This window comes from Saccopteryx leptura, chromosome 1, assembly GCF_036850995.1.
Source record: "Saccopteryx leptura isolate mSacLep1 chromosome 1, mSacLep1_pri_phased_curated, whole genome shotgun sequence".
Classification (NCBI taxonomy): Eukaryota; Metazoa; Chordata; class Mammalia; order Chiroptera; family Emballonuridae; genus Saccopteryx; species Saccopteryx leptura.
The window spans coordinates 191,358,427-191,373,709 of NC_089503.1; the positions used below are offsets into that span (position 1 = coordinate 191,358,427).

General features: G+C 41.1%; 1 protein-coding gene across 1 annotated transcript in view; it reads right to left on the reverse strand.

The window, feature by feature from the left end:
* Positions 1-14,395, reverse strand: part of FMN2 (formin 2) — a 386,045-nt gene extending 371,650 nt beyond the window's left edge. The window contains exon 1 of the mRNA XM_066383454.1: positions 12,720-14,395. Coding sequence (XP_066239551.1) covers positions 12,720-14,250 — 1,531 coding nt within the window. The 5' untranslated portion in view covers positions 14,251-14,395. The remainder of the gene's footprint in view (positions 1-12,719) is intronic.
* Positions 14,396-15,283: the final 888 nt, after the last annotated feature.

Genomic DNA, 15,283 nt, shown 5'->3' on the forward strand with positions numbered 1-15,283 from the left:
AAAATGTACAAAGAACTCATAAAACTCAACAACAAACAAACAAACAAACAAACAATCCAATAAAAAAAAATGGAAAGAGGCTATGAACAGACACTTCTCCCAGGAAGAAATACAAATGGCCAACAGATATATGAAAAGATGCTCATCTTCTTTAGTTATTACAGAAATGCAAATCAAAACGGCATTGAGATACCACCTCACATCTGTTAGATTAGCTATTATTTACAAGACAGGTAATAGCAAATGTTGGAGAGGCTGTGGAGAAAAAGGAACCCTCATCCACTGTTGGTGGGAATGTAAAGTAGTACAACCATTATGAAAGAAAGTATAGTGGTTCCTCAAAAAACTGAAAATAGAACTACCTTATGACCCAGCAATCCCTCTACTGGGTATATACCCCCAAAACTCAGAAACATTGATACGTAAAGACACATGCAGCCCCATGTTCATTGCAGCATTGTTCACAATGGCCAGGACATGGAAACAACCAAAAAGCCCATCAATAGATGACTGGATAAAGAAGATGTGGCACATATACACTATGGAATACTACTCAGCCATAAAAAATGATGAATCAGATAATTTACAGCAAAATGGTGGGATCTTGATAACATTATACGAAGTGAAATAAGTAAAACAGAAAAAACCAGGAACTGCATTATTCCATAGGTAGGTGGGACATAAAAGTGAGACTAAGAGACATTGATAAGAGTGTGGTGGTTACAGGGGAGGGGGGAGAGAGAAAGGGAAAGCGGGAGGGGGAGGGGCACAAAGAAAACTAGATAGAAGGTGACAGGACATTCTGACTTTGGGTGATGGGTATGCAACATAATTGAATGACAAGATAACCTGGACATGTTTTCTTTGAATAGATGTATCCTGATTTATTAATGTCACTCCATTAAAAAAATAAAATTATTAAAAAAAAAGATAAAATGTGTATGTTAGTAATGAAGAGACTGGTTGCTTACAAAACTTTACACAGAGTATTCAAATGCATTTATTTGGGATCCTGAAATAGTTCTATTCTAGTCCATTTGCATCTTAAAGAGCCTAAAAAAGCAGCACTTGTTTAAAACCAATGAAACTTTTTTAAAAAGTAAAAAACCTAAAAGCTCTCAAAACCTTTTAGATTTCTAGTCTCTAAGAAATTTTTAATGTCAGTGCAAATTTCTAAATGAAATATCATAAACTCAGAAAAATTATTTGAGTAATCATATGTAATAAGGAAAATGGAAAACATAACAAAAACAAATATAGTAGTTTCCTGAAATAAGATAATTAAAAGTACTAGTTTTATTGAGCAATTTAAACTAAAAGGAAAAATGCAAAGTATAATCCATGCAAGAGTAGGAGATGATTTACATTGTAGATAATAAATCTAAAAGGTCTTGTTCCATGTATTTGTTGTCAATATTAGAAAGACTCTATATATACTAAATCCTTAGGTCATACATTGTCAACATGGCTTTCCCTTTCATAAACTTCCATAAAATGCCAACCACCTAAAACCAATAGTCTTCCTTATTTTAATTTGATTTGTGACTTTAGTTTTGGAAATCATTTCTACACCCCTCACCTCTGCCTCTTCACATCTCAGAGACCTCGCCTTTCCCCTTAATAATCATTAACCCCACAGGCAGTAGAAGACAACAGCCGAGACCTGAATAATTGTCACAAGGTTGGACCTCTGGCAGGCTAACGTAACATCTTTTCTTTCCTATTTTTTTAAATGTTTATTTTATTGATTTTAGAGAAAGAGGAAGGGGGAGAGATAGGAACATCAATCTGTTCCTGGATGTGCCCTGACCGGCGATCGAACTGGCAACCTCTGTGCTTCAGGACGATGCACCAACTGAGCTATCCAGTGAGGACTAAAGTAACATCTTGATGTTAAGTTATGCTATAGCTAGTTAACCCTAAGGTGGAATGACCTCCTGGCTACTTTCTGATGAGACTGGACAGAGGGACCCTGGGGAAGAGCTCAGAGCTGTCTTCAGGACCTGAAAAATGATTTATTACCTTTACCTCACCTCTGGCCAATCAGCCCCTAACATGGCCCCAGCCCCTAAACCAGTGTCTTGTGATTTTGCCCTATAATATCTGTTACCTACGTCCCATTAAGGAGCTGGTTCTTTCAGAGCATGGACTCAAACGTTTTCTGGATGAGTCTATGCTAAAATAATAAATTACTTCCTTTCTCTACTGCAAACCCCTGCTTATTCATTTCTTTTGGCCAGTGCATTCAGGCAGATGGACTCATATATTGGGGTTCAATAACACACCCACCATATATAGTCACTTTTTTAAGGTTCAGAAATACAATGTGCTAAGTTCATATCAGATGATGGCAGTCCAACCAATCCAAATCTCCTTTAACAATTTATTCAACTCTCAAGGTCAAAACATCACTGCTCTCCAGACACTACAGACACCCAAAGCATCTTTATCCCAGAGTATAAATAGATTCTACAACATAGGGATTTTCTTTAGCTATAATAATATACAAAAACCTAAATATGCAGAGTATCAATATTAGGAGAAAAGGTAACTGCTAGAACCACTACTTCTATAAAATCCCAGAGTTAGATGAGACTTCAAGGAAGCAGCTTCCCAGCAAGACTGCATTCACTTTAGTACCCAAAGGAAACTAGGGTACTAAGAAGAAGTAAGAGAGTATTGTCTCATCTCACAAAAAAAAGAGAGATTTTGTTTTTAATACTTTTTACTTTCCAATTATAGTTGACATACAATATTATATTAGTTTCAGCTATACAATATAGTAATTAGGTATTTATGTAACTTCAGAACTGATCACCCTGACAAATCTAGTACCCCGCTGACACAATGAATAGTTATTAATATTATTAACTATATTCCCTATGCTGTACTTTAATCCCTGTGACTATTTTGTAACTACCATTTTTGTACTTCTTAATCCCTTCCCCTTTTTCACCCATTGTCCCATAACCACCCTTCCATCTGGAAACCATCAAAATGTTCTCTGTATCTATGAGTTTATTGTTGTTTATTTTGTTTTTTAGATTCCACGTTTAAGTCAAATCATAGTGTTTGTCTTTCTCTGACTTATTTCACTTAGCATAATGCACTCTAGGTCCACTCATGTTGTTGCAGATGGCAAGATTTTCTTCTTTATTATGGCTGAGTAATATTTCATATATATCACATCTTCTTTATCCACTCATCTATTGATGGACACTTAGGTTGCTTCCATAGCTTGGCTATGTAAATAATGCAGCAATGAACATACAAATGTATGTATCTTTTCAATTTAGTGTTTTGAGTTTCTTCACTGAAATACCCAGAAGTGAAATTTCTGGGTCTTTGTCTCTTATTATAGCTTTTGTTTTAAAGTCTATTTTATCTGGTACAAGTATTGCTACTCCAGATTTTTTTTGTTTCTATTTTCATGAAATATCTTTTACATCCTTTTACTTTCATCTGAAATGCGTCTCTTATAGGCAGCATAATGAAGGGTTTTGTTTTCTTACCTATTCTGCCAACTTGTGCTTTTTGATTGGAGCATTTAATCCATTTACATTTAAAGTAATTGTTGCCAGATATGTAGTTATTGCCATTTTATTATTTACATTTTTATCTCTCCTTTTTTTTTTTCTTAAGAAATTCCTTTAACATGTTTTCTAATACTGGTATGGTGGTGATAACCTCCTTTGCTTTTTATTGTCTAAGAAGCTCTTTATCTGTTTTTCAATTCTAATGACAGCTTTGCTGGGTAGAGTAATCTTGATTGTAGGTCTTTGTTTTTCATCTTTTTGAATATTTTGTTTCAAACCCCTCTGACCCACAAAATTTCTGGTCAGAAATCCACTGACAGTCTTAATGGGAGCTCCCTCGTAAGTAACTAATGGCATCTTTCTTGCTGTTTTTAAGATTCTTCTTTGTCTTTAAACTTTGGCATTTTAATTATGATGTGTCTTGGTTCTATGCTTCTTTGAGTTCATCTTGTTTGGGACTCTCTGTGCTTTCTGGGTTTGTATGTCTATTTCCTTTGCCAAGTAAAGAAAGTTTTTTGTAGACAAATAGGTTTTTGATTTCTTGCTCTCTCTCTTCTCCTTCTGATACTTCTATGATGCAAATATTGGTATGCTTGATATTGTCCCAGAGGCCCCTTAAAATATCTTTATTTTTTTCTTTCATTCTTTTTTTTCTTTTTGCTGTTCTGACTGGGTGTCTTCTGCTACCTTGTATTCCAAATCATTGATTCGATCCTGTTTCATCTAATCTCCTCTTGATTCCCTCTTAGATGGGCCATCTGGTATAAGTTACAAAGTGATCTGTGATGGTCAACACTTGTGCTGGGTTTGGAAGTGTCTAGAAGAGGCTAAGCTATAAACTAAGGCCAGCTGCCATTAATGTCAAGTTTGGGGCTGCTTAGCAAGAGGAATAGGGCACACTGAGGCCAAATGCTGCTTGTTTGGGCTTTGTGAACCTTTGAGAGACTTTATGAAATTCTACAGCATGAGCCAAGACAAGTCATCTGCGTGGAAAAGCCCCTGGAATTGGCTTGGGTGAGCTCATAGTTCCCTGGTGAGTCTCAAGGAATCACTAGAGTATGGCAAACAATATAGCCAGGTTGATGAAGATTCAGATACGGTGTCTCAAACAAGATGAACCCTTCAGATATGACTCAGGAGGGCTCAACAAAGGAATAATGCCTCTGCCAGCATCATTAGGATACTTTAAGTGGGAGGCAGATGGAAAGACTTTTCAACATGACTATTGCCATAGTGCTGCTACTAATTTACTGATAAATGCAGTTTTTCCCCCTTATATTCTCATCTCTCTCCCTTCCTGTCTGTCCCTATATGTAAAGCAACAGTTTAAATAACATAAAATTGTTTTCCATACATGTTACTATATCACTGAGGGCTAAAACAAAGAACGCTTCTGCTTAAAGTATAAAAAGTGAGCCAACTGGCCCTGGCGTCGGCCTGGCGTGCGGGGGACCCGGGTTCGATTCCTGGCCAGGGCACATAGGAGAGGCGCCCATTTGCTTCTCCGCCCCCCCCCTTCCTCTCTGTCTCTCTCTTCCCCTTCCACAGCCGAGGCTCCATTGGAGCAAAGATGGCCCGGGCGCTGGGGATGGCTCCTTGGCCTCTGCCCCAGGCGCTAGAGTGGCTCTGGTCGCGGCAGAGCGACGCCCCAGAGGGGCAGAGCATCGCCCCCTGGTGGGCAGAGCATCGCCCCTGGTGGGCGTGCCGGGTGGATCCTGGTTGGGCGCATGTGGGAGTCTGTCTGACTGTCTCTCCCCGTTTCCAGCTTCAGAAAAATACAAAAAAAAAAAAAAGTGAGCCACTGAGTAATAGTGAAGCATTTTAAAGCATTTTAAAACATAAGAAACACTTAATTTTCTCAAAAAATTATCCAGCATTGGTTCGGTAGCTCAATTGTTTAGAGCATTGTCCCAATATGCCAATGTTGTGGGTTCAATCCCTGGTCAGGGCACATCAACCAATGAATGTATAAATAAGCGAAACAACAAATTGATGTTTCTCTTTCTTTCTCCCTTCCTTTCTCTCTAAAAACCAATAAATGAATTTTAAAAAATTATCCATTATTCCTGAAAATAAAAGGACTATTTTCAGTCCATCACAGCTCTGATATAACAGATAATCAAGTTTCCAGAGGTCCAGGTTATGCTGAAAACTGGACCACAGGAAAATAGCAGTAATTTTCCTATGCAGTCAACACATCCCAGTATATCCTCAGAAAGGAAGAAGACATACATTTTTCTCTCTGCTTCACCCATAGTGGAGCAGATATCAAAGGGTAACAACCTTCTAGCATGATTAGCAACCTCTTCTAGCATTTCATAACTGTTATTTGTTCTAATAATTTTGATATTATAGTACCTTGCTTTATGACCATCTTAAAATGATTAGAAGTCATATTTTCCATATATTTACATTCTTGATGAAAAAAAAAAAAAACTCTTAGAGCCTGACCAGGCAGTGTCGCAATTGATAGAGCATCAGATTGGGACACAGAGGACCCAGGTTTGAAACCCCAAGGTCGCTGGCTTGAGCATGGGATCATAGACATGACCCCATGGTCGTTGGTTTGAACCAAAGGTCACTGGTTTGAAGCCCAAGGTTACTGGCTTGAGCCCAAGGTCACTGGCTTGAGCAAGGGGTTGCTCACTCTGCTGTAGCTCCCTGATCAAGGCATATCTGAGAAAGCAATCTGTGAACAACTAAGGTGCCATGATGAAGAACTGATGCTTCTCATCTCTCTCCCTTCCTGTCTGTCTGTCCCTATCTGTTCCTCTTTGTCTCTGCCAAAAAAAAAAAAACCTTTGGAAAGTTTTGTTACTAAAATTATATTCAAGAACCATCAAGTCACAAGGCAGTAATTATTTGTTTCTTCCTAATGTTCCCTTAGTGCTAAATTTCATTAAAATCGGGTTATTACTCATAATGTAAAAGCAGGAAGGAATGAACATTTCTCTGTTTCCTTTACCTCTTCTTTCATTGCCAGTAAAATTTATATTTAAAAGCTCAAAGTTACTATATCATCACTGAGATTTTAGGATCAACTGACAACAATAGGAATAGATATTCATTTAACACAAGTTCTATCAAGGTAACATAAAAACCTCCACTACTGATTCAGTCACATCCCCATGAAAATAATTAACTTCAACTACCAAAAATAGTAATTGTTCAGTTTAAATTCAACTAGTTTTAGTTATCACAAGAAAGTCAGGAGACCCAACTTGACTGTTAAAAAAACAACAGAAAGCAAGTATTTATAAAAACCTCAGTAATGTCAGTACCTAGCATAGTGACTGACACAGAGCTGGCAGGGAATAGATACTGTGGGTGGGTTGATAGAAGAATGTGTGATGAATGAATAGATCAGGTAAGCAGGCAAAGACGAAGGAAAAGATGAAAAAAGTGAGAAAGAAGACCAAAAAAATCCCTGAATCCAAGAAGTATGCAAAATACAATACAAACCATAAGTACAGAGACAAGGGGATGACTGCCAGGTAGGTTTACTTTGGAAAGACTGCCAGGTAGGTTTACTTGGGAAAAATACAAAAAAATAAATAGGAATTTAACTAGCACTTTTCAGATGCTAAGTCAATGAGACAAACAGAGTGTTCCAAGAGAGTAAAAACTGCAAGACAAAGGCATATAGTCAGAAAAATGAAATGCATGTTCATAGAACAGTAAGTAAATTAATTTGTCTCAAGTAGAAAGTTTATGAAGGAAACCGTGGGAGGGTGAGGCTGCAAAGTCAGATGTTTGTAGCCAAATGCTGTGCACAACATAAATACTGAGGTTGACAGCCTGCTGCTTCCTCTTCCCCATCCATCAGCACCTCCCCCTAATCAAACAGCCATACCCCCCCCCATCAGATGCTTTTCCAATTCAAACCTGAAAGTAAAGCAAAATTTCTGATAAAGTGGTAAACATGCTTCCAATCATAGAACACAAAATAAGGAAAACATGATGTATAAAATAATTTGCAAAAAACTAGACTAGAAATACTAATTTTCAATACCCCATAAAAATTATAGTCTGATTAGTCTATCAAGTGTTTGTATATCATTTTAGAGTTACTTTATTTTGTTTTAATAATTTGGTTCTGACCACTTTTAACAATAAAGTTTATCAAAGCAATAAACCAAGACAGGAAAGTAAATAGTACATATGTGCCAGGCAGAGTTGTGGAGGCTTTCTATACACAATTTCATTTATTCTTGACCTTATTAATTTGAAACGACTCCTCCACCTTCATACATTAGAGAAAAAAATTGCTTGAGATTGCAGTCCTAAGATGCAAATTTACCTAGGATAATAGTTAGAATAACTAGCTCTACCATCACCCAACTCAGGGATCCCCAAACTACGGTCCACGGGCCGCCTGTGGCCCCCTGAGGGCATTTATCCGGCCCTGCCACACTTCTGGAAGGGGCATCTCTTTCATTGGTGGTCAGTGAGAGGAGCACATTAACCATCTCATTAGCCAAAAGCAGGCCCATAGTTCCCATTGAAATACTGGTCAGTTTGTTTATTTAAATTTACTTGTTCTTTATTTTAAATATTGTATTTGTTCCCGTTTTGTTTTTTTACTTTAAAATAAGATATGTGCAGTGTGCATAGGAATTTGTTCATAGTTTTTTTTTATAGTCCAGCCCTCCAATGGTCTGAGGGACAGTGAACTGGCCCCCTGTGTAAAAAGTTTGGGGACCCCTGACCCAACTGAAAGTGGTCAACACCTTTTTAATGAAAGCAGAAGGAAGTACAGCTCAAAAAACCCCTGTTCAATTTCAAATATACATGCTTATATCCAAATGCCTAAATGCACTTAAAACTAGGCCAATCCTGTGCTCATAAAGCAGTAATTAAAACCCATCACTGAAGCTACTGAGGTACTTGACTTCAATCCAAACCACAGTCTTTAAAAAAAAAAACATGAGAAAGGATGTTTCAGACCAAACCAAAATGATTGAAAAACAGTGCACCCAGCCCCAACTTATGTCATTAAATTCTATTCTGATATATGGAACCTAGTAAGGCAAGATGTAGTAGGCAAAAGGACAGCATTTCTTTTATATTCCTGTTATAGCAAGACCAATGTATTATATAAGTCAGAATGATTCCTGATCTTCATTCATTTATTAGACATTAAGTGAACATCTATAGTCTGTCTACTGCTAGAAAAACAGACTGCTCCTGGCCATAAAAATACACCCTAATAATTAATAAATTACATGAGAGAATTCAACTAATATAAAAATCAAGATAACCTTTAAAAAAGTCAAAATGAGAATCACATAATCCAAATTATAAAGCCCAAGCTCTTTATTAATTAACTAGTCAACCATAAGCTCAGTGATGCTCTGGTTTTATTTTAAACACATTAACAACAGATGAGGTTTTGTAAGTACACATCCTCTATGGGCCATTTACTCGCTAATGCCCCTAGGCAAGTTACTTCGCTTGCCTGACCTCCGTTTACTCACTGGAAAAAAATAAGGATAAGCAGCTATACTTCAAGATTGTTATAAGGATTAGAGATAATTATATTAATGCACCAACACAGAGTCTGGCATTTAGGAGAAGTGCAATGAATATAGCTAATATCGTAATTATGGAATTTTGAAATCAGTAACAAATTGATCAGAAAAATCTAATTAGAAGTAATGAAGTGGAGGGAGAACAGACTAAAGAAAGATAGCTCTAAGAATAAATAGCTGACTATAAGACAGGATTTAAGAATACTACACAGATACAAAAACTGTGAAACAAGCCATTGGAAACATCAGCCTCCACACTTCAATATCTACTAAGGGCATCACTCGTGGTTTCACAGGATGCAACAAAGATGAGCCTGAAGATGACATAAAGCCATTTAAAATAGATCAAACTTTAATTCCACAATTTTAAAAAAGACAGATAAGCACGTAATTGACTCTGGAAAGATTCCTATCAGAAGTGATTTAGCATTACAAATTTAACACCTTCCATGTCTAAACTTTAATTAACTGCAAAATTCTATTAACAAGCTTCTGTTAAACTTATTGTGCAAAGGACCCACTCAAATTTAAGAAACCATTTTTATTCCCCCAAACCCTGAAAGAGAAGTATTTTACATGAATTAACTGAAATATTTCATTGCAAAGGCCTAAGACACCATCAGTTTTTAACAGCTAAAAAAAAAAGTAGTTTTATTCTCTATCACTGCTAAAGGTTTTTTAACTACCAAACAAATGTAACCGTGCCACGGAGAGCTCTTTCCCTTGAATTTTCTCCCTGCATTTGGAAGTCAGTGAAAAGCAAAAAACATCTGTTCCTTCCTGAATAGCTGACAACCCTCATTCTATGATTTAAAAATAAAAGGTGTCTAAGGAAATTTGTAGGTATAATGATCACCTACTTCAAATTAATTGATGGAAAGATAGGCAAAATTAAGGCCAAGAAAACAATTTCCCTGAGGACAATGCTGGTGTTCGCCAGGCCTCTGGTCATTTGCAAGATGTCCATAAAATCCTAAAAGGTGGCAAAGAAGCAGATGTTATGCCAGACGACAAAACAGACCACAGGGGCCTGGGTCAATTTGGATTCACTCTCCAACACAGGAACAGTTTCCATGAGAGCTCTCTAGAGAAAATATGGCTCCCTTTTACCAACAATCACCTTTTGTCCAGCTCAAGGAAGGCCACATGTTCAACAATTTAAAACATGCACCTAATTAAAAACAGAAACTAGAAAAATCTCAAGTATGAAGGCCTTAAAGTCTATATTTTTTTTAAAAAATGTTATTCTATATATATTTGGATGTACAGTGTTGCACATCCAAAAATTAGTAATAAGCAAGGGCATTCAGACGTGAATCAGTAGAGGCAGCTTCTATTTCTGGCTCTCCCTCTGAATGAATCACAATGTGACCTTGAGGAAGTTATTTCATCTCTCTGTTTACCCGCATGTCCCCACGGGTTACAAGATTAGGTTAAACCTACTGATTTTTTTGTGTGTGGGATTTTTTTTTCTTTTTTAGAAATAAAGTGAGTGAGATATATAGAAACTGTTATACAAGTGTGTACTGGTCACTGACCAAGTTATCTCCATCCATCGATTACAAATACGTGATGTCTATATTAAAACTAACTGAGGTTTTATTCTGCACAGTAAAAATTCTGCCTGGACAGGTCAACAAAACCCAAGTATTTCCTAAACAAGATTCCTTTCAAAGAGTATTTCCAAATTGCAAATTAAAATGCAAGTCTCAAGAGTATACTTTTTTTTATTAAGGAAAACAAAATTTAAACCTATTTAGTGTCCTATGATCTCTAGGACTCTGACCAAGCCTTCCATGAAGTCCTTTTCCCTCAGCCCTGCCAAGGACATAAGTTACTGCATCCTTGATGTCTCAAGAGCATGGTACTGCATGTCCATCTATAAGTGTTCCTGGGCACACAATCAGTGAATCTTGGAAATAAAGAACCATAGCTGTGTGTGTGTGTGTGTGTGTGTGTGTGTGTGTGTGTGTGTGTGTGTGTAAAATGATGTTTGTATCTTCTAACATCTAGCAATATTGCCTGGCACAATGTAATTGCAGTGTGTGTGTGTGTGTGTGTGTGTGTAAATATACATACATATATATTTGTGGAATGAAATGAATATATTTCCAAAGTTTAATTTTACTAGAAAGAGCAGCAATAAATATTAATAAATTATGATGATTTTTCACTTTTAAAAAATATATATAAAATGAATGTTACCTAAATAAAGAGAAAATAGATGGTTTCTCAACAGCATTAAATTCACAAAAATCAACTCAAGAATATTCCAATATTTTTCTTTCAAAATGGCCTTTTGGGAGGTTTTGTTTGTTTGTTTACAATTTACCTAAAGGGATTAGACTATAAACATTCCTTTTAACTTAACTTATGCAACAAAGGGAAGAGAATCAGTAAAAAGAGAGAAAGGGAGAGAGCAAGCATGTAAAATGCTACTCTTAAGTATTAGAATCAATAAATGTAAAAATAAAAGCCCATACATATAAATACAAATGTGTTAATGAATAAAAGTAATGCAATAACATTAACAGCATTTAGCCAACTAAAAAATAGCCATGCTCCTTGAGAAATATGATCTAAGTAATACTTTATGATGTATTTATAAAATAACATTAGTTTAAGCTTTTCCAATTACATTTGAAATTTTTACTCATTTAAATATTTATCCCAAACCTACCAGCTCTTGCATAACTTTTTTTACTTGTTCCTTAAATTCTTACTCAATATTTCATTTAATAAGTAAAAGTAGAAGTTAGTAAGCATGAATTAAACTGACACTTTATCAGTGAGCTCTTAAAGTAAGGCCTTAGAACCTACAAGACTACAGGAGAGAATAAACTCATTATAATACTTGGCACTTACCACAGTAAACTAACCTTTTTGCTGGGCTTTCTGGTGCTTATCAGAGTCTATTACAAATGCTATGAAGAGGTACCAGTTGGATAACAGTGTACTTTTGGCCTTCCCACCTTCACTAGCTCCAACTTACACCGTTTTGACCATGAAACCAGATTAGGGAAATGGAAATTATCCCTAGTATTCTATTTCATTTTTTATTAATTTCCCCATAGCATGTATGCAATTTGATTGCATCAGAAAACAGGAGTGACCACTTAACTTCACGAAGCAATCTACCCAGATTGCTACAAGATAGAAACCACGACTACATACAGATATGCATATACATTAAGAGTAGTCAGAGACCATCTTTGGATAGATCACACTGGTGGTTTGTTTCTCCACACTGACACTTTTTAAAGAACCATGAGCAATTTTGTTCTTTTTAATGCTGTGGGTAGGGATGAGGAAGGAAAGAGAATGATGGCTTGGCTAACGATGCAAAAAAAAAAATTTATCTGCCTAGTTGACCCTGGACATAGAGAAGAACAGACATTCTGGAGAAATGGACAGAGCAGCCGTTTCTTAAAATGCCTTAGGAGAGACACGAATGAGTTGTTCCCTTTAAAACATTGTAAGGAAATAGTGATTCCACTAAGCGGGTGAACGGGACGTGAAAGGATTCCCTGTGAAGAAGGGACATGCCACAAGCAGGTCAAGCTTTTCAGACCCAGGGAGGGTGGGTGCCAGGGGGAGGCCCTGACTGGCAGGCGACCTGCGACCTGAAGGCCTGGCGGCAGGGCGAGCTCACCAGTGAACACGTTCTGGAAGCCATCCGCAGCCGCCTGCGCCCCAGACAGCGTGGCCGCCCCTCCGTCCGCCGCAGCCCCGCGCTCCAGCAGGTGTGCTGAGCCTCCGGCCCGCGGCGCGCGGACGTCCAGGTCTTCCGTCCAGTCCGCAGAGCGGCTCAGTTGGCCGCCCGCGAGGCCGCCGTCGGCCGGGTGCTTTTTCGCCGGGGCGGCCGCGGCGGCGAAGGCAGCTTTGGGTCCCCGGCTCAGGGAGGACTCCAGCCGCCTCTTGATCCTGGGGCTCTGGTTGGGGGACTGCGTCGGGGAGTGGTTGGGCGAGCTGAGCTGCCGGGTGGTGGTCTTGATGTAGCAAGGGGTGATGAGCGGGTAGGGCTTGAAGCAGCGCGGGCTGGGCGCTGGGCTGCCAGGCAGGGAGGCGGCCACGGGAGCGTCGGGCCCTCGCGCCCCCTCCTCCGGCTCTTCTTCCAGCCTCTGCGGGGCCTCTTCCACCGCCAGGCCCCACTCCTCCCCGGGGGAGCCTCGCGGAGCATCCTCAAAAGCATCCTCCTCGGCCTCCTCATCCGTGTCCCCAGCCGCGCCCTCCCTGGGTCCGGCCTCGGGAAACTGGAAGGCGCTGGACGAAGGCGAGTCCGCGGCCGTGAGCTGAGCCACGGGCAGGCTAGGCGCCTCCGAGGCTCGGTGGCCGCCGGGGGGCGGCGCTTGTTCGGGCACCGGGGGCTTGGCGGCCAGGCTCTCCGGCAGGTCAGAGAGCGCAGACAGCGCCTGCTCTGTGTCTGGACTGTCCAGGGCCTCCCCAGCCACGCCGCTCGGCCGCAGCAGGAATTGGTCCAGGCCCAGGAAGGCCCCGGGCTGTGGGGAGGCGGCGGTGGGGGACAGTGCAGGCTCCTGGGCGCCCTGGAGGTGCTGCTGCTGCTGTTGCTGCAGGCGTATTGCCTGCTGGATGTCTGAGAGCAAATCTTCTTGCTCCGTAGCAGAATGGAAGCTATAGATGTCTGTGTCCGAGCCCGAACTGGTCCTTTGTCCATTCTGCGCCCCTGCCGCAGTTTCCAAATCCTCGGCGACCGCCTGGCTCCCGACCCCAGCCAGCGCCCGCCCGGGGCTGCCTACACAGGTCGGCTCAAATGGGTCGGCACCCTCGGTATCCGACAGGCCCGTTTCGTCCGCGGAGAGGCTGAGGTCCGGGGTCTTGGTGACCAGGGAGGGAGCGCTGTCCAGCTCCTCGGTGTACAGGGCCTGGGAGTCCAGCACATTGTCGCGGGATCCGCCAGCGCCTTTCCCCTTGGACAGGCTCTTCCTGATCCTAAGGTTGGAAAACACCGAAGATCTGGAGTCCGACTTGCTCTTCTTCTTGCCGGGCTCACAGCCGCCGCCGCCTCCCCCCTTGCCGTGCTTGCCCGGAGCCTTCTTGCTCCCGCTCCCCTTCTTTGGGGCTTCCACATCTGTGGGCCCAAGGGCATCCTCCGCGCTGCCGCCGCCGCCTTCGTGGGAGGCATCACCTGCGCTCCTCTTCAGCTTCGCATCCTGATTCCCCATGTTGCACTCCCGCCGCCGCGCCGCCGCGCCTCGGGCACTCAGGCCATCCCGGCCTTCCTGGGCCGCCGGCCCGGGCGGGGGCACTCTCCCGGGCCAGTCAGACTGCTGGGTGTGCCGCTGGGAGGGAGGCCGACGCAAGACCCACCGGCCCCGCTCTCATCTGCCGCCGCTTTGCACAATACGCGGTGCTGCGTCGGCGACTGCTGCCGGGGACCTGTGAGGCGCGAACATGCTCAGTGCAGCGCGCGGCGCCAGCCAATGGCTGCGCGGGATGCCCGGACCTGGCTCCCCGCCCGCCGCCGCCGCCCGGGGGGCCCATGCTGGCCTACTCTCTCCAGCCGGGCGCAAAAAACGTTTCCTCTGTCTCGGCGACTGCAGTCTCCGCTGTGCGAATTGTATTCATTGTACCCGCCCCCAGATCTCCTATCTGGAAGATGCACACCGGACCTTGAAGCTCTGGAGCATGCCACAGGAAAAGTTAAACAAAAAGGGAAAGTTTAAACAGGGAAACACTGAAGCCAAATTTCAGTTTAGAGGTGCTAAACCACGTACACTTATGCCCCCCACTCTCACCCCACACATGCACACCTGCCTTCGGAAGCAATGACGCTTCAATAAGTATTTGTTGAACGAAAGGATTGTCCTTTTCTTTAATAATTGATCTTCTTCAACCCTGCTGTGTACTTGAGCGTATGGCTTAGAAAGGGTTGCTACAGTGCCGCTTTTGTATTTCATGCAAACCTCACATCTCTCTGGAAGAACATTAGCCACCATTTCCAAAGTTGGTTTCAAAAAAAATTTTTTTGACATAATAGTGAAGTGGGGGAACCCGAACATAGAGAGATTAGAGTTGATTAAAATGCTAAGCTCCAAAATTCTATGTATTTACCATATAAATAAAACAGAATTCGTATTTTAAAAGGGTGCATATACTATAATTCCCAGGAGGTCAAACTCATCAATATTAAACATGTCTCTATTGTTGCTGCCTATAAAAAGGAAAAAGGAAGGAAGGGCCCTTGACACAAACACA